This window comes from Blastocystis sp. subtype 4, assembly GCF_000743755.1.
Source record: "Blastocystis sp. subtype 4 strain WR1 chromosome Unknown seqid_0002, whole genome shotgun sequence".
NCBI lineage: Eukaryota > Bigyra > Opalinata > Blastocystidae > Blastocystis > Blastocystis sp. subtype 4.
Genome location: NW_014569545.1, coordinates 57,574 through 81,936, shown reverse-complemented (window position 1 = coordinate 81,936; position 24,363 = coordinate 57,574). Strand labels below are relative to the sequence as shown.

The window sequence follows — 24,363 nt, the reverse complement described above, 5'->3', positions numbered from 1 at the left end:
CTGTAAAATGAAAAGTGCTTTCCAACTCTCACTACCGTAGGATTTATGATACGTGTTTATTATCAGAGGTCTTATCATCAGTTTGATTTGCTGTATTCCTCTGGTCGCGTACACAGTAGTTAACAAATCAAAGCTTCCGGAATCTTGTGCCTCTCATTTTGATATAAATAGTGCCCCCAATGGATGGCAATCAAGAATAAGTGTTATAACAGCTTATAATTTATAGGATGCATTCTTTGGATTCTCTCTTATCTTTCCATTAACAATAACGATTGTTGTAGATTTGGTTGGTTGCATGATGTGTTGGATGCCTGCATCCGCTTTCAATGGAATCAATGCCGAATATTATAAGAAGGGGAACCGTATGAACCAACTCAGAGCAACGTGAGTGATGATCACATCTATGATTGTTAAGAGTAGCGAATATGATGTCAACCTATGGAGCTATTCTAGCTGTCTTTTTATTTGCTATCATCGAGCCGACTTGGGAATACAACATGAAGTGTGAAGTTGAGTCGGGAAAGGTCATTCCTTGTTCATATAAGATCGTTTTCTGGCCTCAGCTGATCGTATTTTTCATTCTGTTCGTGGGTATTACGGTTTTCTTCGTCTGGAGTTTAGCAAAGAGTAAAGTGTATGCATTCACGATTCTTTCAATGGTAGGAAGGAAACACTAACAGGACCAGAAGACAATAACTGGCAATATGGATGTATCTACTGTAACATCGATGTAAGGTTTCCAATCTCTTCTCACTATAGGATGATGCAGTATGTGTTCCCAAACGAGTAGGTATTGGTTATACTATTAATCTGGGTAATTCCTGTGGAGTTACCACTTGTATTGCACTTGTTGTTGTCCCCATCATTATTGTTGGATTGATTCTGCTATTCCTATTCCTTTCTTGTTACAAACATAAAACACTATTTCATTCTTAATTGATAATCACCATTACGAGTGATGTATCGTACCCATGGTAAAGCCTGATAACCACTCTTCTCCACAATCTTCAAATACCGCACTTGTAAACCAGATGCAGTGTAGTATGGAATCTCAAAGTTCACAGAAATTGGACGCATCTGGTAATCATCTTGTTGCTATTCATCATATCTCCTTTTCATCTCTACCCCATCATCACGCTCAACTGAAGGTAATCCGAAATGAGCTCGCATATGATACTCTCGCATACCATAAAATTGTTTGATCTTCCATAACAGACAATCCTTATCAGGGACATACGAGACAGTACCCAGTGAAGTCTACCTGTTACTCTCTCTCTCATATCCAACATTGAACTGAGGTGTATCAACATCTGAAGGAAGAGGCACAAATATCTCAACGTCTGTGGCTGTACTATGAGCCTTGAAGTTCGACTTTGCCTTCACAAAGTAGTCAATAGAAGTGGCCTTGCGAGTAGTAGTCACCTCCACCCAGATCAAGGGACGTACCTGTGTGTGGAGACGATAGGACATGAGATCGAACTGACCATCAGGAGGAATGAAAGAGATGGTCTTATCATTGTCAAATGTAGCCAGACGCACACATTGATGGAAGTGAACATCTTCCAGATCAATGTTGTTGCTATTCTTGCTTCCTTCCAACTTATGGTCTCCCATATCAAAGCGCACCTTATCATTCAGACCCAACTTCAGTTCTGGCATTCCAGACAGACACACCTTCATCTCCACAGTACCCACAATTTCACTATCCAACACCGTACCATCACGAGCTACCAACAAATTCACCTTCTCAATTACATCCAGGAACACATCATTCTTCTTATACTTGATACCCTCTTGACGCCAACTGACCACATTCGTCAGATTGCTAGGAACCACAGTCGTTTTCTCCAGACGTTGACTCTCTTGTGTGATGTACTCCTTCATCACCTGTGTATCTGTAATCTACATGTCAACTTTCTCATCCTTACCTACTTGAGGGAAGCCAAAATCCATCATCTCATCAAACAACTCGTACATAATCACAAAATTATCACTACAATCAAATTAACAACATTCTAGGTACCGAATACGCTCCTCGTCAAAGACACCGAAATAGTCTTTGAACACTTTCACCAAGTGGTTGAGGAATTCCATTACCATTGTAACATTTGCATTTCGCTTCGTCAGAGCTAGCAAGTACAGATTTCCACTCTTCACATCATCCATTCCTACCGATTTGTACCATCACATAGATATAGGTAATATCTCCCTCTGTAGTTACTGGTTTCAGTTCGGTATCTTCCTTTTCACGGAGCATTACAGCAAATCTAAGACCCTTACTGACTACACTTTAGAAGTACCTTTCAACTGCAGCATCTGTGACATCACCTCGATAGTCACGAGAAATGATCACCTTTCCCGTCGGACCAAGAACATAAATAGCAGAGACAGTCATTTCACAGAGGAATCTATAACATGTTAGAAGTGGTAACCTCAACAATTAATGACATTTTCCTTACTTAGTAAAACGTGTTTTAGAGTTTCCAATCCCTTTTTCAGAACCGAAAACCACGGGAATTTGGATTTGTTAACGAACAAACAGAATACATATTCAACCTATACTGAGATGCACACGCCTGTACGTGCTCCTCAAATCGAACACATTTCTCCATGACTTCTCCAGACATCGATTCACTTAGAGCATCTCGTACTCTACGACTCATAACCCCATAAAGATCCAACTTTCGTACAAACCGATTCAGTCCAGCAAGTATGGATTCATCCCTCCAATCCACTAATAATGCTACTGTGGTGTGCTTTGGGAAGAAGATTGATAACTTTCGTCCTTGTACTTTCACTTGAAGATAGAGATATGACAGGAATAGAGAGCACAGGATACTGGGAGGACCTTGACTCAATACAGATAGGCATACACAATTCTCCATCAAACTCTCAAGGAGCCTTATTGAATCCTCCAACATCATCATCTTACTACGTCGAATCACAATCCTCAGATGGAAACAAGCCGACATCAGTGACTCCATCATCTTCACTTGCTGGAACAGAGAGGAAATTTGAAACTGTTTCTGGATAGAGTCTTTAAGTTGATGAAGATGCGTAATTGGTAGGAATGCAAATAGGGTCATCACATCTGGATCTGCATAATTCTCATATTGTGCTAGTTTCCTTACAAAAGGAATCAGTTCCTGTTGAAGTTGATATGTGAACATGGTGAGTGCGATCAGCTGTCTAAGAATATCCTTCTTAACATGATAAGGTGTTTTCGAGTCAAAGAAGATAAAAGAGAGGGAATCTGGAACTACAGATAACAAGACGATTTATTTACAGACGATTCCGAATGAGACGAGATTGAATTTGATCCCGTTCCTGACTCCAGAAAAGGACAAACAAAGAAAAACGAGCACTGTGAGGTGCTAAGAGTGATATTGATCTAGATATCACGATCATACAACGATCCAACTCGTCAGGAATGCTTAAATGGACTCGTTGACCTCGTAATACTGTTACCAGCTCTGATGGAGAATTGATCTGTTCCACCGTTACCTCAGGAAGACTGTTGTTACTTTGTCCCATGGATGAAAACGTAGCATTTGCATGTGGCCACTATAGTTAACCCATTCAATAATAACCACCTCAAAGACTTCATGAGTTCGTCTTAGTTCTCGGCTCTGAAGAGAGAGCTGAGTCTGAAGACGGAAATCAGCAATCATAGTATGACCATCTGTCATAGATAACATGGTACTGGTATCACTCATTTCATACTCACGATTTGCCTGTTGGATCCGAGCAATTCGATCACTCCATTCATCATCCACATGGAGAAATTGACCATATCCTAATGAACCTTTAGGAGGTTGAGGAAGAAGAAATGAAGAATCATATTGATAGAAAAGCTCCATCAGAATATAGAGCGGTTTCACGATTTGACCAGAACGTAGACTTTGTTGATAAAGCGAATACAAATGCCTTATTCGATACCTCTTCACAGTCTATACATGCCTATATGCATTCAATCGTACTTGACGAGTAGTTATCACATACAACAAATGGCAAACATAGGGACGGATTACTTCGATATCTAAATGAAAAAAGACACACGAATAAAGCTTTAAGAAGAGTTGCTTGGCTGACTTGGAACAATATGGATAAACAACACACAACCATTTAAACACGGCCTTTTTCACTTCGACAGGAAATGATGAAATGGCGCTAAGAAACAAAAGAACAGGCTTTGAGCCCACTTTCTATTCATAACCAATGATACTATCAGCATACATCTCGCGGGCACATACAGTTAATAAGTTTAATTACTATCATATGATCTAAATAAGGTAGCGTAGCGACTTCTGCCATCTACCTATTACAATTTTCTTTTCTATACCTCCGAAAGAATATCACTGGGAAAACCAAAGGTTTCTCCATATTCTTCTAACTGTTTTATCGAATCTGTCTACGGATCAGAGTCCACTAAAGATCTGATACAAAAGAGTCACTTTTATATGATAATTTCCTTCGTTTCGAAAAGGATCTATCTTTGAATTGCACTTTAAGTTGTTCTCGGACATCTTATCGATAAGAAACACAATAATTGTAATACCCTCTTTAATCGCACTTAAAATATCATGAATTCCTTGTTCTGTAAGCATATCTTCAAGGAATGAATTGAAAAGGCGGTAGGTTTTGAAAAAACCGCGGGATCCTATGGCTATTAACAAACACTCAAAGACTCTAAAAGAGAAAACAACTGTCTGTTGATATCAAGCAACTCCTTAATAGCATCTACAATGGAAGTAGACTCAGATCTTATCTCCAAACTCTGTAATCGATGAATACAAGTATCCAGAAGAACTTGATTCCTTTCAAAATTAACTATCCACCCATCACCATCCGATTTCCACTTTGATAACATCGCCTGAAGTAGTCTGGCTCGAACCACGACAATTGCATATGGATCTGAGCTCTGGAGCATAATGGTGTGATTGGACCCACGTGTAACAACCTGGAACTGAACTGATCCAATCTTCATGGACTCTGTCAGTCCTTCGGGAATCAAATGAAGTAGATCTGAGCGAGAAAGCGAAGATAAGACAGGAAGAGTCTCAGTAAGAGGAAGTACACCCATCGTAGCTTGCTTTCCTCGTGATGTTACTCCGATATCAACTATGCTAATACTTCCTAAGTCAATCTTCTTCATAAGAGGTGCAGAGGAATCCAGTGTGGCAATTAACCGAATATGAACTTCACAAACCCCTGCTAAAATGACTGGAAGAGGATCGACTGTAAATTGGCACAGTCCTGAACAAGTCTCAACTGGTTGACTGACGATATGGCAATCACCCGTCATTCCTGTGATACACAGTTGAATACAAGTAACGCCTTGAGGGAATAAGAGATTGGAAACACGGCATGACATACCTCCATTACTCAGAAGCGACCAAGAGGCATTCAACTGATTAGGCAAAGTGGAAAGACTCGTTCGGATGGCCTCTCGACGAGCAAGTATATCAAAGAGCTCATCTCCTTCTAGAGAGAGACGCTTATATACTGAAGAAGCAGAATGAAGAGACTGAAGAGTCGATTGAGGTGAAGGAGATTCCTTCATTTGCTGTTGACACAGATGTGTCTCAATCACACTCCCATTCACACGTACTACTATCAGTCGATGGGTCTCCTTACTGTAGCCAAAAGAGTAAACAAAAGACTCTTGTAACCACGGCTGAAATGATTTAGAAGAAAGAAGCAATCCATATCTATATATCATACTCAAAACGGACCACTACAAGGCTCCTTGCTTCATATATACAAGTTGATTCTCAATAAGAGTGTGTTGGGAAGTAGCAGGTCCTAAGCGACCTACTCGCTTCCAATCTTCTGTTAGACTGTATACATCACCTACATCATCAACTATAAAAGAGTAGTCCGAATCTTGCAGGATTGTCACTCCTATCCGATCTATAGGGAGATGATACTCTTTCTGTACTCTGGAATCACGAAAGATGGAAACAGTTCCATCTCGACAACTTACAATTAGAGATGAATCAGATAAATGAACTGTTTCAATCTTCCATGTGGGATTCGAACATAGCAGAGAGTAGTGGATACAACCTGTTTCTTCAACCTGTAATTTCCAAATCTGATTAAAGATATCACAGACAAGATAAGAGTCCGAAGAATCCGTTAGATAGACAGACTCCACAATGGGATAGTCAGCAGAAGTATCTGTTGGATCCTGATCGCACAAAGAATATATAGCGATAGGTAGTTCACATGTAGTTACCACCTTCCACTGTTGTGAATGTGCCTTTTGGATAATAAGTTGATTTGAATTATTCATATCCATGTGCAACAGAATATATCCATGATCGAGAGTAAACAACAGAAGAATGAGTTGATCAAGACATTGTTGACAAACAAAAGCTGAAATTGTTCTAGGCAGTTGAAGAAGTAACTATAAAGTAGATATATGAAAGAATATTGTACTCTATAGACATCATGATGAAAGATGTGAAGAGTATCTTCGCTACGTTGAACAACAATCCAGTTCGAGAATACCTACATCAGAAAATGGATAGAACAAAACTACCCAACAATGCCGCTTTGAAGGTACTTCCTTGGAAAATGACCCCAAGAAACAGATTTCTTTTCGCTGAGCAGGCATTGAAATCAGATAGGGAAAACAAACATTCAAAAGCAACACATTATGAAGTATCCTTATTCTTCTTCGTCTGAAGAAAGTACATGTACTTTGGCTCTGAGTTAGCTTCGATATTAATAGGTTTCGTTGGTAAATCCGGCTACTCATTACATTACCACATAACACTCACATAAGGGGACAAATCAAGTTTCTTCGTTCGGAACCAAGCCACATAATGAACAACACACAATGTCTTTGGGCCCCAAGGACCTTTCATAAAACCACTACACTCAATCATGATCATGATCCCTACCTGCTACGACGTGCTCCACAATAACGACACCAATTCCCCTTATATTGTTCAATTGGTACACTGTACTCAATGGGTTCATACACTGGTTTCTCGACATGAGGACGAGGTGGACGTGGACGAGATCGCTCATGATCCCGTGTTGAAAACGATTCATCAGATATAGCACGTTTCCTATTAGGATCCCATGAGGGAATACCTCGGGGTACTGGATGTTGGTTACAGATATAATAAAGCTTGGAGATTCGATGACCCAGTGTGGCTTCCAAACAGCCCACATGACTTGCATTACTGCACAACATACACAATACCAAATGCTTCGTATTCCCTGTTTCATGACATTTACAGCAGAAATGAGCAGGACAGCGGAAACGAGTCAAATCAGAGAAACGTTCTTTCGATCCATATTCGAGGTTCTGAATACACTGAACATGGTAAAAACGACCACATGTCTTCACGAGACACTTAAATAGTACGTTCGGATTGTTAACTAATGGATTCTGTTTAGTGCTGTTCTTCCTCGATCGAGAGGAATGACCATTATATGCCTCATAATCATCATCATTTGTACGACGACGTTGTCTGCGTTTCTTCACTTTCACTTTCTTCTCCACTTCTCCAGTATCCCCTTCAATCAATCCCTGTTCAATCATTTGCTGATAGAAGTTCGCATCGTATCCCTCTTTGTGACAGATCCAACAAGTATAACGATGATTCTGACAATCCTGACATTCCCATGTATCTCGTTGTTTTCGCATTGGTGGATCTAATAATGATTCATATATTCAAGTTCTCACTCTCAACACATTCAGGATGGTAACAACGATGACACGGTCCATGGCATTGAATCAAATAGTAATCATGGAAACACTTACAACAGATCTCATCAGCCAATGCATCCTTATTCGAGTTATTATAGTCTGGATCATCAACACTATAACTATCATCTGGAACCTCTCGAACTGCCATCTGTTTACGTTTACGAGAAGGTCGTTCAATCTCAGATAGCATATAAGCTGCTTGTTTGCGTTGCTCTTCATTGAACTGCTGATCCATAATAGCCACTTGACGTAGAGTGGTATGAAGGACCGTATACCATTCAGGAACATTCGCACCAGAGAGCTTCTGTTGGATCACTTCATCTCCCATCTCCTGTAACTCTGTTATAAAACTTGCTTTAGTAGCCTCGTCCTTTGTAGCACGACCATCCTCCAACCGTTCTAGAACAGTTTCACGGGAATCTTGCCCAAATATTTTCTTCCAGAAGAGAGGATCATTGATATCCAGTTTAGTATCAGCCTGATTGGAAACGAAACTGGTCTTACTGAACAAGGTAGTTGTGGTCTTATCATACTTTATGATTCGTGATTGTTTCTCCAATAGTTCATTGATATTGGACTCACAGAATGTCTTACTACGCTCATCTCCATCCTTATCCTCCAGCAAAGCTGAATATGCTCCTTCTTTCAGTAAAGTTTCGACTACTGCAGCTGAAATGTTTCTTCTTCCTATAGATAAGGAGAATGACTTAGGCTTCTACCATTGCTCATTACAGCCTGTTCCAGACCCAACTTCATACTAGCACGTTGGAACATGGCAGCTTCGTATGTTCCACGGGTGATCAATCGATACACTCTCACAGCCTTGGTCTGTCCAATACGATGACATCGAGCTTGAGCTTGGACATCATTCTAATTGACACTCTCATTTGATCCCTACTTGCGGATTCCAATCACTATCAAAGATGATCACAGTATCAGCACTTGTCAACGTAATACCAACACCTCCAGCACGAGTACTCAGCAAGAAACAAAATAGGTCGTTGTTCTCATCATTGAATGATTGGATTGCATCTTCACGAGCATTTCCACGAATACTTCCATCAATACGAGTGTATGAAAACTTTGCTAACCGCATGAATCGCTCTAGAAGATCCAGCATAGCTGTGAATTGGGAGAAGATCAATACTCTATGCCCTTCATCACGAAGCTTGGCTAGCAACTTCAGTAGTAACACCATCTTACCGCTACTGCTCACTAAAGGATGCTCCGAAATATCTGTAATACTCTCAGTTTTCGCTCCTTCTATTTCCTCCAATTGCTCAACACCTTCCAGGAGATATGGATGATTGCAACACTTTCTAAACTGCATCTCCATGTTGATAAGACGAGGACCTCGACCACTGCGACTCACTTTGCTTACACCCAAACCAGTATGAACATATCCATGGATGAAAAAGTCCCGATTATGGTCATAAATAGCTCGATAATATGCCTTCTGTTTGGTAGTCAGTTCCACATCAATAATAGTCTCTTCTTTTGGAGGAATACTATCTTCAACATCTTCCTTCAATCGACGTAATACGTACACACGAAGTAACTTCTGAAGAGCAAGAACATGATTCTTATCTTGCAAATTACCATATTGCTGAAGGAATTCGGTCGATGAAGGGAATGTTTGAGGAGACACAAAGTTCAGTAGTGTCCAGAGTTCCATCATATTGTTCTGTAAAGGTGTACCTGTGAGTAAGACAGCTTGTTGCCAACGGATTTGATGGAGCATCTGTTGGAGGCGTCCAGCCTTGTTCTTCATACGTTGAGCTTCGTCAACAACTACTAAAGACCAACGAATCTATTCTTCACTCTTCAATTCAAGAATATACTGGCTGTAAATCTTCCACATCAGAGATTGCAACCTCATACGTTGTTAGTAGAACATCAAACTTGTAAATAGGCCAGTCAAACTGACGTCCTCCCAGTTGTCTCTGAGTATAATACCATTCATAACGCTCGATGAGATGTCGCACTTCATGTCCTCCTTCATTGTCATGATACATCACCACATTAAGATCAGTCCAAGCTTCGATCTCCCGTCTCCAAAATCCTAATGTGCTGAGAGGAGCGACAACCAGAATAGGTTGAGATGTTTGCTGTCTATTTGTGACTTCTTCATACTACTCCAACGAATGAATGATATACTCCATAAGAGAAATCACTTGAACAGTCTTACCCAGACCCATTTCATCAGCGAGAATACTGTTCTTTCCTTCATTGTAGTTCTCACGAAGCCAACGGAATCCTTCCCACTGATACGAACGAAGCGTCTAGTCTTAATTTCATTCATCAAATCGACTTTGTTATCTTTGAATTGGAGGATTGCCTTCTCACCACGAGAAATACGAACAGCACGAGGTTGAGGAGGTTCTAATTTGAAATGAGGTATGATCTGACGTCTCTCATAAGCCTTGATAAGCTCTTTATCAGTAATATCATCCACCTTCTCCCAAGTACAGTCCTTATAAGATAAATCAACCCATTTCACGAGATATCTATTCATTGCAATCTTCTTCTACACTTACTTCACCTCTGAAGAAGGACATTCATGCATAGACGATAACAGTTCCTCCATCTCTCGACGACGTGTCTCATATGCATAACGAGTCTGATGGTATATCTCTTCTAGGGCTTGACACATGACAACGATGTCACAAGAAGGATCTTTATTGTATCTATATCTCATTCACCCACTCTATTGCTACGTGTGACAGTTTTCAAACATCTGCTCGAGGTCTTGGAAGAACTCATCACTGGAAGAATATGGAACGACTTCTCTATCTATAAATCCAATGACCTATTCACACGTCAGCTCCTTTCCTTCAGATCTCTTCATCGTAACATCTAAACGTTTCTTGATCTGACTGAGACACATAGGTCTGGTAATAACGTCGTAATAGCCAGGAGCTCCATCACGTACTTCATCAACAGGACTCATGAATGGGTCACAGTATTTATAGCCATTTCGTGACACTTCACAGATAGCATCATACACATCCTCACATCCCTGCTGCCAGAGGGTTTCCAGATCCACGTCCAGGTCCTTATTGCAGAGAATGACTCGCTCCACTTCTAGATAGTTTGGATTGAAGAAAGATTCATCTGGAGTAGATGGTGGATACTCGATGATCAGCCCACTCTCATCGCGAGGAAGCATCTTCACAAATCGAAGCAAACGAGACTTTCCATGAGGAGCATTATCATTCAACAACATCTCATATGATACCCAACTCACATGAAGATATGACTGATGCTTCCATTTGACTAAGTATTCAAACGCATTGTTATCCAAATCTCCTGTTAGACTAGCATCATCTGGTTCTGGAGAGTGATCGCTATGAATGCCCTAGAGTGAATCCTCTCATTCTTGCTTACAATGGCATATCGGGAACGACGCATGATCTCCTCAGCTTCCTTAGTGTTCGGTAATACACGTCGACCTATAATTCGTTCGATTTTACTCCCACTATCAGGAGCAGATACTGAAGGAGTGATATACTGGTAACTATGAACTTCTTCTTCTTCCTCTTCTTCTGAACTCTCCAAGGACATGAGGTCTTGGGGGGAATAGTTTTGACGGCGACGGCGAGTGCTTCGTCGCGTATACTCAAATTCAGGGGCCTCCGTTTTAACTCGCGGCTTTTTAATTCGATTGCTAATGTAAGAGTCACTCTCATCATCATCATCACTCCAAGGATGACCACGAAATGACACTGATGGAGTGATACGCTTTCGTGAATCATCCTCGAAGTCACTCTCGGGAAGAGACATGTTCTGATACTCATCATCTCTGTTCATTAACACCAACATCAAAACTCACTCCGAAAGCATGTCACTCATGTCATTTGCATCTATATTAAACTCTTCGTCACTTTCCTCCTTTTTAGAACCCCTACGTTTCGTAGACGTCTAATTCCTTATCCATATTGTAATAACACCTACAGATGTTTTCACGGCCGTCTCAGTACCTCCCGTACACATTGGACAAATATAACTACCCAATAAACTGTACTTAAACGACAATCCTACCAACTTGACGATAACGCCTCCTGAATGTCCTGATCTGTCATCCCAAAGCATGCTGGATGGATCTTATTGTAACAACGGCAATGAGAACCGTGACAGTGGAGGACCAGTCCATCTGTTTGTTTATGGCAAATGCATATCTTCTCATTGGCCTCTGATGTTGGGGTTACCTGCTCGTCCACACCAGGAGAGTTCATTCCACAATCAATGAGACAAATGTGAGAACTACTGCAAGGCAGTTTCAATTCTATCGAGTGGCTCTATAACCCTATTCTGACTGTAGCCGTTACCATGGGACACTTCCGTGGATACAGGACCCAATCATCATTTCAGAAACAAACAAACAGTATCATGCTGCCTACTAACGATAGTCGTTTTCATTTAGTGAGCAGGAGCCTCGGAACCCTCACGGAATCCGTTCTTGAAACGGCGAGTCATAGTCTTGAGGTAACGCATGCGTCCAGTTCCCTGTCCACGACGGCGAGAACTCTTCAAAGCCCAGTTGTCTACAAAACGATTACTCTACCAAAAACCAGGAGAAGACAACAAGAGGCCTACAGTGTCTCATCTTAGCGTCGGGATAACCACAAGATCCGCAGCGACCCTTCTGGATATGGAAAGCACGACGATTACATCTTCTGCAAATCGTGTGAGTCTTCGTATGTCTTTTACCGAAAGAGGAAGTACCCTTGGTCTACAAGCAAATAAGGAACGTATTCCTTCAGCACAAGCCTCATTCAACGGATGGAAGAGAAACACCTTCCCTGAATTGCACTCAACAAAAGACGATTACTCACCATTTATCACAAGAACAGCAGCAAGAACTGGGAGAACCAACGAATGAAAAGTGGTATTATGGTTATTATAAAGAATCACACTACAAAACCCATAACGAAAAAATGGTATTCATGTCATCCGTCTTAGAGACAACACTGAAGAAACGTTCACGGCATTCATGCGTCGCTAGCTTTTTAGAAGGCTTTCTAACCCTAACCCTCTCTTATTAGACATTGTCTATGAACGGTTTTGGTGTGGTTCCCCGTCATCCAGAATCACTAGTGAACCAGTTAGGTGTCGTTTTGTAATGCAAAACAAGAGGTCCGCCTCGTGGCACTTAACACAATTAAAAGAAGTCTTCAAGGTCATAGTCTTTATCGAGTCGACGGCGTTTGCGACTTAGTTCACCTCGTTTTCGCTTTTCCTTCAAACGATGCTCATTCAAAGAAGGGTCGATGACTATGACTGATCATGACGACCTTGGAATACTCCCAATTGTATGTCTATTTACAGAAGATATGCATGCCTGATTCACTTTCTTCTGGAGTTTGCGCATAATTTCTACATGATTTGCCACGATGGAACGGTGAAGCGTAGAAATGAGAGAAAACACTCCATCACTATTAATATGAGCAGCCTGCTGCTGCACGAAAACTTTCTTCACATCCCTAAAGTAAAAACAGATACTAACACATACTCAGGCATCCAATCGGCTTCATCCACTTTGAAAGAAACAACAACACGTGAGTTTATATCGTTGGGAGCAGCATTTCCTCAAAGTGAGAAGTGGAAGAATCACCACACCTCCTACAGATTTATATCGATTAATTTCAAAATGAAGTTTATTTTCTGGAATAGAGAGAAAAGGACTCGAATTCTCAGATGCATGTGGCTTTGTCGAAAAGTATCTTCCAAAGAAGAACTCTTCATGTATAATAGATAATATATACGGTGTAGTTACGAGTGAGGGTGATTGACAGAGGATACGGATCATATCCGGCGAGATATGGAACAATATATGAAAGGTAATTCCCGTGGTTTTCTTTCAATTATCAGTTGTGTGCGAAAGAATCTCCTATTCATCTTCAAAATGTTTGGTGAAAACAAAGGAATAGGATTCATCAATCTTCCTTCTCCTTGTCGACATCAAGGTTTTCTCTAAAAGCACCAATTACATAGAACGCAATAACAATATTAACAGTAATAACGGCAGAAATACCACTAGATCTAAGATTAGGTACACTCTCCTACGAGACGGAGTGAATGACATTAGGATTGGTAACTTGAAGTGCTATGTGTCACAAAAAAGATTCATCGAGACCTGGAAGAATGATGTACATCATTGAAAACATGACAGCTAGCGGAAATACGACCATAAGAAAGGAGTATTTGATCAGTTTACTGAATACAAAAGCATTTCCAGGAGCAGCGAGTCTACACCATAACTATCGATATAAACTCTAACAGGTTGTCGATTTGACTCTGCGACATGATGTGATTACAAAGGAATAGTAATCAAAAATCAATAAAAAGAATCATAACAAACAGGCTCATAAACTAAAAGAATATCAATCGTCCCATCCTCCAACAGCTTCGTCTACTTCGTTTGTACCTTTGAAGAAAGCCTCCAACTCTTCAGGTTTCGTATCATTCTTTCGTATAGTATATGCAGTTTCAACACTTACAACACCAGATTGGTTCTAACAATAACGAAAAATAGTAGATCCATACTTGTGTAGGATTGGTAGAGTCATCCGTAGTAGAAGCATTTTCAGGTGTAATAGTGTCTGTAGGATGCATAAGAGGAGTTGCTGATGGTTCTTTGGTATCAACTGATACATCTTTATGAGTGGGTTCACTGACAGAAGTTGTTGTCTTTCCCGCATCTCCTTTGTTAGAGACCTTTGCAGAAGGAACCTTCTGAGCTCTCTCTTTCTTCACAGGTATCTCCTTCTGGACCCGTTTCTCCTTCTTTTCTCCCTGCTTCTCCTCGTAATGCTTTTTACGTTGTTCTCTCTTCTCCACACCCAGACTCAGAATCCGATTATTCAATGTGAGGAGTTGAGGAAGCATTTCCTGAATTCGCTTGTTTACTTTCTCCAATGCCTCCTTATCTGTAGGATCACATCGATAGAAATCGTTTTGAGCCACATTCAACTTGGTTAACGACTACATATCATCCCAATCCACCATATAAACTGAAACAGAACAAAGTATCGTCAAACTCTCGATATTTTCAATCAGATTGTTGCCTAAGTCCAATAACGTTAAATGCTTCAACCCAGTAATCGCATCTGGGATTGAGGAAATACGATTACTATTAAGATTCAGCTCTTTCAAATACGGGATCGAAAATACATTCGGGAACTCAGAAAGCTGGTTATGACCTCTAAAGATGAGAAAAGAGAAGAAGAAGAACAAAGAGATCTTCCGAAGCTTTGTACACAACTCAAAGGCATTTGCCGGAATCGAGGAGATCAGATTATTCGACAAGATGAGCGTATTCAATTCAGGAAGCTCGCGAATAAACAGAATACTTTCCAATTTGTTGTTATTCAGCAGCAAACATTTCAAATTGTGCATTTCCACGAATGCAACTTCAGGAAGCATACCAATACGATTGTAACCCAAATTCAGAAAAACAACATTTTTCAAAAGAAGAATACCACGAATACCTTTTCCAGACAACTGATTATAACTAAGATTAATATAAGTCAATGCCTTGAGTTTATCAAGACCCTAATCACTAAGGGACATAATATTTTCATACACGAACAGACTTCAGTTTGTTGTACGATAGGTCAATTCGATTCAGCGCATCCAGACACTGGAGAGGAGCCAAGTAGTTAATACCCAGTTTTGACAACTTCAACACCTTTGACCCCGTATAAGAAGGCAATTCATCAACAACAATTCGCATCAAAGCATTCTGATCAAGTACATCCACAACTGTTTTGATTTCTTCTGGATTATACGACTTCTTGCCTTCTGACGACATTCAATAAATTTCAACAAGAACCAGCTGGTATCTAGTGAGAAAAAACAAGAAATGGGATTTTTGGACTTCCCAATATCAGATACAATTGAGTTACCACGGCCGAATCCAAACCATGTATCTTCTATATCAGTTTCTGTATAAAGTCTGGATCTGTCACCTAATGGATCTGTCGTGGTTTTTCCATGTGGGTTGAATTGGTATCTAAATACTTTTTATATATTTGAATCTCTGTATATATAATGTCTGACGATTTTTTTGGAGATGGTATGTGATCTAAGAAGTTTTGAGTGTTTGTTACTGATCCCACTTATTGGTGATGGGATCATTTCCCTTATTGGTTTTCTTTGTTTTGAGATGATAAGTAACCAATTGTAGATGTCCAGGAGGTTAGTACTGAGAACGTTGTAGAGGTTGTTTCTATTGGTGGTCGTGTAATATTCGTAGGATCCCTTTGCTGACACTAGTGCTGCAAATCCTGTAGACGAGGAGGATCCTTTTGCTGAAGCCGCTCCTTCTGCTCCTGCCCCCACCTCTACCCCTGTCGAGGATGAATATAAATTCACTCGTGAATGGAACCAGAAGTTCCGTGAACGATGCGAGGCCAAGGATAAGGAGGCTTTGGACAAGAAGAAGGAGGTGATGAAGGAAGCTCAGGAGGAGTTAGAGAAGTGGAGAGAGGAAAGAGCTAAGAAACTTGAGGCTAAGGCTGAAATGAATCGTCAGGAAGAAGAAAAGTTGATTGAGGGAAACAAGGAGGATATGACCTGCGCAAATCCTTGGGAGCGTGTGAATAAGCTCGTTGATATGAATGCTGAGACTTCGCATAACATGAGTAGAATGAAGCAAGTGATGATTCGAATGAAGGGAGATGCTGCAAAGATGTAGATGGTCTTCCTGTTTGTTGATCACTTTTTGTTCATGAAGAGGAGTCATATCGATGAGAATAAATCTATCGACCCCTTTCAAGACTTTTGTAATCAGTTTGCTTTTGGTAGAAACAGTAAACGAAATGATGTGACGCCGTCGAAGATACCCAAAACGGATGGAACAGATCAAGTTCAGACCGAAAGCGATTTGAGAAAGGATCATGATTTGGATCCCTTTGTTGCACCGTATCCAAACAAGTACCGTGACAAGTTTTGCTCTCCCTGTAGTACCTGTTTTAATCAATGGTATGCAATAGGAATGTGTTGTTATAATGATCAGTAAAGTGTGTACTCATAACCCAGAAAAGCAGTTAGACCTACTTATAATCGGACATAATCCATCTGAACATGCCTGGAAGAGTGGAAATATGTATAGCAATCCTACCAATCGTATGTGGAAGATCCTAACGGGGACACTTTCATCATCTCCAAAGTACCCTGTACATAGTGTTGTATTCTCTTTGATGTAGGGCGTGATACGGAGTACTCTTTCCATCAATGATCAGAATACCCTTCCCCAAGATTATCGTATTGGGTTCTGTGATTTAGGAGTTGTTCCAGGGAATCAATCTGATGTGTTCACGAAGGATGAGTTATTGGAGTGGAGGAAAGACTTGTTTCTTAGATTGCGAAAACACCTTCAACGAGTATGCAAGGAGTCTCATAATGATCCCACTGTAATGATACAACTCTACAGTATGATATAGTGTTCTCTCGTATGTCACGCTCCTCGTGTCGTCCTATTCTCTGGAAAGAAGCAGTATACTGTAGTCGCAAAGAAAACAGCTGGAATCTCCATGGGATTACAAACAGATTTGCCCATAGACTGGCCATTCAAACAAGAAGCCAAGGTGTTTGTATGTCCTAGTTCTAGTGGACGAGTAGTAATGAAGAAGGAAGCAATCCTGGATGCCTATGAAGAGGCTTTCACTGCTTATCGTTCATATCATTTCTCTTCTCTTTCATAACAAATACAATACCCAACAGAACTAAAACACATTTACCAAGTATCCATCTCTGCTACCAACTGCATTTCAGCGATTTTCCAACGCATGATATTGAGTTCATCATCATGTTCTTGTTGTAGAGCCATGTAATAATACATTTGTTTAATCTCATCCTCTTTTCCTTGAACTACCTTTCCTTCCTTGTCTCGAATACAATTCACCATCTGGACAGTTACTAAATACAAGAAGGCAGGACTTTGACGCTCCATCACATGTGCACTCTAATCATCATATTACTCTCTCATGAATACCTGCAACTGAACATCCTTGATATCCAGAATATTCTTATCCATCTCTAACCCTTCAGCTTGTTGCATCTTAATGATTGAATAGACTTGAGCATAAGCATGATCACTCATCACCAATTTCAATGTCTTTGTATCTGCGTTGACCCATGCACGTAACATCGCAGGGACAATTCGGTTCTTCATTTCATCACGCAATGCATCCTCCAGGAACGTCGGATCTGTTCGACGCACCTCCTTAATTGCTCGTGCTGTATCACTCTCCGAGAATAACTCATCATATACTGCAGAAATCTTGTACACCAGAGGATGCTGGGATGTCTCCCATTTCTCACGGAAGTCCTCAGTAGCATATGTTACTGTTTCACCCACCTTGCTTTCCTTCACCTTCTTACTCATCTCCAATAGGGACTCGATCAGAGGAGCATCCTTCAGCAGATCAGCCACTTGAGCCCATAAATTGTTGGTATTGTCCACATTCATCAGCTCTGTTTTCAAAGGCTCACCGGATTTCTCATGCTCTTCCTTGAGTTTCTCTGCCTCTTCACGAGCCTTCAGGATCTCCTGTCGTTGCTTCTCTACTTCTTCCTCATCCAGCATCACACGATGAGGTTTCTCATTGCTTCCCTTAATATCATTCCAACCATCTCTGAGGAAGTGCTTCACACTGTCCCAAGTGATTGAACGCACACGTACTTTCGCTCTTTCTTTCGTCTTCTTCCAGGTTTCACGTACTTGACCCTTCTTCTTCTCGTAGTTCTCACTCTTGATCTGCTTGCGCTTTGCTTCCTTTCGGATCTCGTCAGCCTCCTCTTCACTCATCTCTGGAGTGATTCCTAGAGCTTCATCACTCATTGGATCCAGCTCTTCCTCTTCCTCTTCCTCTGCTGCTTCTAGAGACTCTACCGATTCAAAGTTTTCACTTGGTTCTGTATTCTCGCTGGACTTGGAAGCATCCGACACCTCAGGTTTCACCTCTTCTACAGCTGGTGAACTGGTCTCGTGTTTCTCTTCTTCCGAAGCTGAAACACCTTCTTGTGACTTCTCTCCTTCTGCAGCAGCCGTCGCAGCAGTAGGGTTCACAGTCTGTTTCTTCACCTTCTTTACTTTTTTCGTCTTCTTTGGTTTGACAGGAGTCTTGGTGGATTTAATATTCAATTGAGTTTTCATCTGCATATCAAACCCGCGTAGTCTCTCTCACTTCAGAACTAAATTCACTCCAGAAGGAACTTAGCTTCTTTCCTTGTTCCTTCAATTGCTCTTTGGCCTCAGCAGTTGCATCGTTAAGACCTTCTTTCAGTTTCTGCGTTGATTCATCCATCTTGGCCTTCATTTTCTCAGTCGCCTCCTTTGTGGCTTTCTCTGCTGCCTCTTTCTTTGAGATTTGTTCGGCAGTTTGTTCGGTTGTCTGCTCAGCCACTTTCTCTGTTTCCTCTTTTGTAGCATCTTCAGCAGCCTTCTCACTCTTGGATCCTTTTTCAGCAGCATCCTTCTTGGCCTTGGCATATTCTTCCTTAAAGGCTGAAGTAAAATCCGAGAACTTGCCAAAGGTACGTTGCTATTCGATTATGACAAATCCTCTCCACTCTACTTGAATATAGATATTCTGAGCATTTTGTAACATAGCTGGGCTAATAGCTATACAGTTACACAAAAGTTACATGGTCTACTTCTTGTTAGCTGGGATGCTCGAACAAAGGCTGTGGTATAGGGTACACCACGAACAAGACGAGATGAAATTCTTGTAAGCATCTTTTAACAGCTATTAAGCCAAAATGAACAAGGAACGAAACAGGGAAATCGCCTTTGTTTCTCCATTTTGGAGTATTCGGATCTAGCGAAACAACTGTATAAGAGAGCTCACGCTAATGGTTTTATCATTTAAAGGATCAGGACAGGTAGAACTAGGCTTTCTTGTATCTCCGGAGGAAAACTGGGCCATATGGGATTCGGCAAAGTTTGGAGGTAAGCCGTGGTGGTTGATTCCAAATCAAATTCCGTCAGCCAAAGATGTTACTTGCAAATGTTGTGGCAAGGTGATGTGCTTTTTGATGCAATTGTATAATCCTTGCGATGATCGGAGGGATCTCTATCATCGTTGTATCTATGTATTTGTATGTAGAACGCAAGAATGTTTGGAAAAGGGCTCGTAGTTGTTCTTATGGTGTATTACTCCTAGAATGAAGGTTCTTCGATGTCAGTTGCCGCAACAAAACAACTTTTATCCTGAGAACATTGATGATGGTTTTATTCCCAACTATTTTGATCCTGAAAGCAAGTGTAGTCCCTTCCACTATGGAATCCATTTATGTAGTGTCTGTGGCTTGAAAGCCACCTCTAAGTGCTCAAAGTGTGATGTCTATTATTGTTGTCGTGATCACCAGGTGGCTGCCTGGAGTTTCGATCACAAAGAATATTGTGGAAAAGGAAACCAATCTCTTTCTGTGTTGTATGATGACTCTAAGGTGTATCCTCGTGTCCAATTTCCTCTTTGGGAGGTAGATATCTTCCCAGAGCCCGAACCAACCAAAGAAGAGTTGGAATCTGAAGAAGCGGAGCGAAAGCGATTAAATGCATTCAAGGTTGCTGAAGGTCCTGTAGGTCGGTATTTGTTCGTCTTCTTTATGTGCAGATATCACTGATACGGACATTCGTAATGCCTTGGGTGGTCGTCTTGAAGATGATCCTATTCGTCTCCACTTCAACAAGGTAATGGAGCGAGCCAATACACAAGTATTACGTTTAAGTCGCTGGCACAATGAAGACATTCTTTGGGCAAACGGAGGAACGGTTCTTCCTCTCGATAAGGTTCCTTGTTGTGAATACTGTGGAGCAGAGCGTAAGTTTGAGTTCCAGATCATGCCTCAACTGATCTATCTTCTGGGTCAGAACCAGGAGGAAAAGACTGATTATCCGGAAATTGATTTCGGTTCGTTGATTATATTTACTTGCTGTGCTTCCTGTGAACATATCCATCCATTTGTCTTACTACGTTTCTTTAACATGTACCAAAGAGCAGTTGGCCCTATTTAGAGGAATATGGGTTTTTCCATTCTCATTACTCTGAAAAGGATCTTGAAGAGGTGAAAGAACAATTAAACAATCTTGTTTCTCATTAGTTGTCACATTAGAATGGTTGTTTGTTCGAGTTCATTCTATCGTTGAATGGAAAGATGAGATTCTGGAAACGATATGATTTTATCCCAACTATAGATTCCTATTTTCAACAGAGATCTATAACAGGAGTTGTCTGTATCCTTCTGGAAGTTGGTGTTATTATGTAGTTTCCATTGTTGCTATTGTCTGTGTTATTTTATGCAATATTTTCCTCCCAACTGTGAGCCGGGAAATGTTTTTATCATGCTTAGAATACTCAACAATATCTACTTGATCAAACAATGCCAGATACGATTGATATGATTCTTGAATTCGATACAACAAAGTTGTTGTGATTGATTGCTCTAACTCTTTAGTATTCCCTGTGAGTTTATTAACATTTCTGTTTCTGATTATTATGGATATGGTTTAGACGATAACTCTCTGAGTATCACTCTTGGAAACATAGGTGCTCGATCCAAATCTGAAAGAACGAGTTCCTATGTGAATCGGTTATTGACGGTCTCTGATGACATAATTGTATGGTTCTTTTGATTCTCCTCATGTAGACTACCATCAACAGACAGCCCGAGAATCACAAATGCATCGTTCCCAAAAACCTGAGTACTACCTCAGTTGAGCCGAAATGTTCGTCTTGTAACGACTATGTATTTCTCTATCATTCCCTGGGCTATAAGCCGCTGAAGCTAATCGAACAACTTTCCATTGTACAACTGGTTTGCGAGTATAATCTAGTGTAAGGACTATTCTGTTGAAGATTATCTGAACCAGACCTATGGATCTCGAAACTGTGCTGTAAAGATGAAAATGAAAGTTCCTACAGTACTGATGTGATCCACTCTTTATTCATAGTCTAAATTTGTGATTCATGTCTCTTCTTCTCGGTTTAAGTACTTCGTAACCAGCGATGATTTTGAAGAGGAGAGTTTACTTCAGAGACTGGAGCTTAAACCCATTTTCAACCAGTTTTCAGTGAATGGTCATTCTCTTCCTTCTCCTTCCTTCCCATCGTCATTTTCTTTCCACATATATGATGTGGATGTTCGTCTTGTATCCACTTCTCTTTCACACAAATCATACGAGTATGTTTGTAGAAGTGGATCCACTGTAGTGCTGTGTATCGAGTAACAGAAGTTCCTCTATCATTCTTGAATCTGGACAATACACCCGGACTGGATTTCGTTGTCGATTACAGCGGAATTGTGATTGCAGAGGAAGGAACCATCTTATGGATCTTGAATAGAATCATTATTAGTGGTGGCATTTTGTCAGTAGGGATCGAATTATCCTATGATTTGTAGACTGTTGGGTATCTTTATTGTATTATGTCTCAATGTGGGTTGAAGTCAAAGACAAATACAAACCATATGTTACATTATAACTAGGAATTGTTTGTTCGAATTGTATCGTACCTTATCGCATCTGCGAAATTCTTCTTGAAATCGATTATCTCCTTAGTAGCATGTCAAACAGGAAAACACTCTACGTTGGTAGGACAAAATGTTATGTTTTATGGATTAGGAGGCTTAGATGAGGAAGTGGACGAGAAGATCTTGCTTGCTGCATTTATCCCATTTGGGGAAGTGAAAGAGGTAACAATTCCTTTGGATGCAGGAACTGGAAAGAAGAGGGGGTTTGGTTTTGTTGAGTTTGAAGAAGCTGATGATGCAGCTGAAGCTCGTGATAATATGAACAGTAATTGGTGTATAGTGCTTCTGAATGAATAGATGCCGAACTCTTTGGAAAAGTGATTAATGTGGGCTATTCTAAACAGATGAAGGCGCAGTTGATTTCTACAAAGCCTAGTATAGTACAGGGTTTGATTTTGATTGGTAGTTTGGGCTCAGATTGATCTGATGGATGAACTAAATAAAAACAATGCAACGGAAGAAAAGGTGCGTTCTGAATGCAGTATTTGAGTTGTAGAAAGAAGAGCCAGCCGAATCAGACAAAACTCAGTGACACTTTATTGTATCATGTTATCTCTTGTTTGTTTAACTGATCTCTTATTTGCATTCTAGTTTTATGATGATGGTCAGAAATTTCCCAGAAATTTCCTGTCATCGCTTTGACACCACCATCAGTTTTGAATTGTTTTGTCAGCGATACACACTCTCTACATACTTGTTAAGATATTTTTGTACTCATTTGTTGTTGTGTATATTACTCCTAGATGAATCCAAGGATACGAATAGCAATAAAAAGACGTGAAAGCCTTGATTTGCTTTTTAACTTGCTTATTCAGGTAATCAACTACAAAGAACCCGTATCTAGAAAACCCTGTACCTATAATATCCAACACATTATTTGTGACAAACAGGTATTGGCTTTATGGATTGTTTCATTCGAAGTCTGTGAAGTCAATCCAAGAGTATTTCGATAGTTGTATTTATGACTATTTATCAATTTCGAAGAGAATTATAGAAGATCGAGACAGTGTGAAAGATAGTCGGATGTATTCTAAACTCCGTTCTATCATCCATGGATCGTATCGACGCATGGTTCTTGAGGATATTCAGTTAGCTTATGACCTGAAAATGGAAACAGGATATCTTCACTCGAATCTAGTTGCCGTAGATATTGACACTCTGAGTGATATCTAGCTTTGTGGTATTCTACATACTGTGAAGGGATATGAAAATGATCTTTCGAATCTTGATATCATGAGTCAGTTTCTTGAGAACCAGATCACTAAGGTAAAGGAACTGGTTGCATCATTTGCGCTGAAATACAATATTGATCTCACTGGATTTGATGGGTTTCATGTTCATTCACTTGATGACTCAACTGAGTTGGCAACCCATCTTATCGGAGACTTATTTATTCTTCTGGAATGCTACAATCTCGTACTCGTTTTAACCCAAGGTAATGAGCTTTATATGTTCTAAATAGAAGAGGGAGTCATCTCTCATTACCGCATTAACTACTCGCAGCAAGCTCTTCATATGTTTCCTTCAAATGGAATCACACGATTCTTCATTGGACGTCTTGAGCGGTTCCTCAAGAATCCACTAGCTTCAGTTTTCTATCTGTTATCATCTCTGAATACGGCGCATCCTGCAGGTCCTATCGCTCACCAGGAATTGTGCCATATTCTTGCTTATTACCGTTCAGAGTACATTCGTTTGCGTACAGACTTGATTTCAGGACTTCCTCCGGAATCTGTCTCGGAAGTTCATAGTAAACTCAATACTCGACTGTATGTCTACTGTCTTCTGTATATTGTGGAAATTTGTCTAATGAAGGTGGGAATCAGTGATGCAGAGTACCTATTGGAACATTTGGATCAGCATTTCCTTGCAATGATGAAAGAGGATAGAGATTCCAGTATTTCAAGCTTTGTTTATATGATTTTGATTGGAATTTTGACTGTTGAGAATGGCCTTCATCCATTCATCACGAACCAGGATAGTTGTGAAGTTGAGAGCAAGCATCTTCTGATTGGACTAGGTACGAATTCTATTCTGGTATGAGGATAGAAAATGAATCAATCTACTGGAGTATCCAGCTTCTTCAACACCTGATTTTG

The 24,363-nt window shown here is 40.4% G+C and overlaps 12 protein-coding genes across 12 annotated transcripts; 4 read left to right on the top strand and 8 right to left on the bottom strand.

Annotated features, from left to right (window-relative positions):
- Window positions 1-295: 295 nt before the first annotated feature.
- On the top strand, window positions 296-936 carry JH06_3678 (hypothetical protein; the record flags this gene model as incomplete). The annotated part of the gene is made up of 4 exons (XM_014674744.1): window positions 296-384; window positions 416-634; window positions 664-730; window positions 760-936. 4 exons carry the CDS (start codon window positions 296-298, stop codon window positions 934-936), a joined length of 552 nt encoding a protein of 183 aa, XP_014530230.1.
- Window positions 922-2,257, bottom strand: JH06_5538 (hypothetical protein; the record flags this gene model as incomplete). Its single annotated transcript, XM_014674757.1, has 6 exons — window positions 922-1,095; window positions 1,126-1,257; window positions 1,288-1,902; window positions 1,933-1,993; window positions 2,024-2,151; window positions 2,183-2,257. The coding sequence occupies 6 exons, from the start codon at window positions 2,255-2,257 to the stop codon at window positions 922-924; spliced, it is 1,185 nt and encodes a 394-aa protein (XP_014530243.1).
- Window positions 2,258-3,282: 1,025 nt separating this feature from the next.
- On the bottom strand, window positions 3,283-4,314 carry JH06_1355 (hypothetical protein; the record flags this gene model as incomplete). The annotated part of the gene is given in 6 exon segments (XM_014674725.1): window positions 3,283-3,391; window positions 3,422-3,564; window positions 3,591-3,950; window positions 3,981-4,039; window positions 4,058-4,205; window positions 4,237-4,314. The coding sequence occupies 6 exon segments, from the start codon at window positions 4,312-4,314 to the stop codon at window positions 3,283-3,285; spliced, it is 897 nt and encodes a 298-aa protein (XP_014530211.1).
- A 2,345-nt stretch (window positions 4,315-6,659) lies between these two features.
- JH06_1354 (helicase) lies at window positions 6,660-11,663 on the bottom strand (the record flags this gene model as incomplete). Its single annotated transcript, XM_014674724.1, has 15 exons — window positions 6,660-6,755; window positions 6,786-6,879; window positions 6,909-7,671; window positions 7,703-8,413; window positions 8,446-8,596; window positions 8,625-9,536; window positions 9,568-9,838; window positions 9,863-10,008; window positions 10,038-10,233; window positions 10,264-10,413; window positions 10,444-10,515; window positions 10,546-11,084; window positions 11,114-11,528; window positions 11,559-11,609; window positions 11,635-11,663. The coding sequence occupies 15 exons, from the start codon at window positions 11,661-11,663 to the stop codon at window positions 6,660-6,662; spliced, it is 4,596 nt and encodes a 1,531-aa protein (XP_014530210.1).
- A 482-nt stretch (window positions 11,664-12,145) lies between these two features.
- Window positions 12,146-12,775, bottom strand: JH06_1353 (60S ribosomal protein L37; the record flags this gene model as incomplete). The annotated part of the gene is given in 5 exon segments (XM_014674723.1): window positions 12,146-12,270; window positions 12,323-12,458; window positions 12,572-12,641; window positions 12,658-12,747; window positions 12,759-12,775. The coding sequence occupies 5 exon segments, from the start codon at window positions 12,773-12,775 to the stop codon at window positions 12,146-12,148; spliced, it is 438 nt and encodes a 145-aa protein (XP_014530209.1).
- A 112-nt stretch (window positions 12,776-12,887) lies between these two features.
- On the bottom strand, window positions 12,888-13,535 carry JH06_1352 (hypothetical protein; the record flags this gene model as incomplete). Its single annotated transcript, XM_014674722.1, has 4 exons — window positions 12,888-13,000; window positions 13,031-13,209; window positions 13,239-13,314; window positions 13,346-13,535. 4 exons carry the CDS (start codon window positions 13,533-13,535, stop codon window positions 12,888-12,890), a joined length of 558 nt encoding a protein of 185 aa, XP_014530208.1.
- A 127-nt stretch (window positions 13,536-13,662) lies between these two features.
- JH06_1351 (vacuolar ATPase) lies at window positions 13,663-14,032 on the bottom strand (the record flags this gene model as incomplete). The annotated part of the gene is made up of 4 exons (XM_014674721.1): window positions 13,663-13,762; window positions 13,793-13,832; window positions 13,863-13,975; window positions 14,007-14,032. 4 exons carry the CDS (start codon window positions 14,030-14,032, stop codon window positions 13,663-13,665), a joined length of 279 nt encoding a protein of 92 aa, XP_014530207.1.
- Window positions 14,033-14,109: 77 nt separating this feature from the next.
- On the bottom strand, window positions 14,110-15,539 carry JH06_1350 (hypothetical protein; the record flags this gene model as incomplete). Its single annotated transcript, XM_014674720.1, has 5 exons — window positions 14,110-14,241; window positions 14,273-14,710; window positions 14,741-14,930; window positions 14,961-15,280; window positions 15,312-15,539. The coding sequence occupies 5 exons, from the start codon at window positions 15,537-15,539 to the stop codon at window positions 14,110-14,112; spliced, it is 1,308 nt and encodes a 435-aa protein (XP_014530206.1).
- Window positions 15,540-15,800: 261 nt separating this feature from the next.
- Window positions 15,801-17,433, top strand: JH06_1349 (uracil-DNA glycosylase superfamily; the record flags this gene model as incomplete). Its single annotated transcript, XM_014674719.1, has 7 exons — window positions 15,801-15,876; window positions 15,915-15,949; window positions 15,984-16,420; window positions 16,466-16,711; window positions 16,746-16,905; window positions 16,936-17,142; window positions 17,173-17,433. 7 exons carry the CDS (start codon window positions 15,801-15,803, stop codon window positions 17,431-17,433), a joined length of 1,422 nt encoding a protein of 473 aa, XP_014530205.1.
- A 32-nt stretch (window positions 17,434-17,465) lies between these two features.
- On the bottom strand, window positions 17,466-19,469 carry JH06_1348 (mitochondrial protein translocase; the record flags this gene model as incomplete). The annotated part of the gene is given in 5 exon segments (XM_014674718.1): window positions 17,466-17,693; window positions 17,724-18,887; window positions 18,901-19,275; window positions 19,309-19,355; window positions 19,379-19,469. The coding sequence occupies 5 exon segments, from the start codon at window positions 19,467-19,469 to the stop codon at window positions 17,466-17,468; spliced, it is 1,905 nt and encodes a 634-aa protein (XP_014530204.1).
- Window positions 19,470-19,768: 299 nt separating this feature from the next.
- Window positions 19,769-20,750, top strand: JH06_1347 (programmed cell death protein; the record flags this gene model as incomplete). Its single annotated transcript, XM_014674717.1, is given in 4 exon segments — window positions 19,769-19,866; window positions 19,897-20,161; window positions 20,183-20,299; window positions 20,319-20,750. 4 exon segments carry the CDS (start codon window positions 19,769-19,771, stop codon window positions 20,748-20,750), a joined length of 912 nt encoding a protein of 303 aa, XP_014530203.1.
- A 1,546-nt stretch (window positions 20,751-22,296) lies between these two features.
- JH06_1346 (peptidyl-prolyl cis-trans isomerase) lies at window positions 22,297-22,796 on the top strand (the record flags this gene model as incomplete). Its single annotated transcript, XM_014674716.1, has 5 exons — window positions 22,297-22,324; window positions 22,365-22,529; window positions 22,562-22,639; window positions 22,671-22,729; window positions 22,761-22,796. 5 exons carry the CDS (start codon window positions 22,297-22,299, stop codon window positions 22,794-22,796), a joined length of 366 nt encoding a protein of 121 aa, XP_014530202.1.
- Window positions 22,797-24,363: the final 1,567 nt, after the last annotated feature.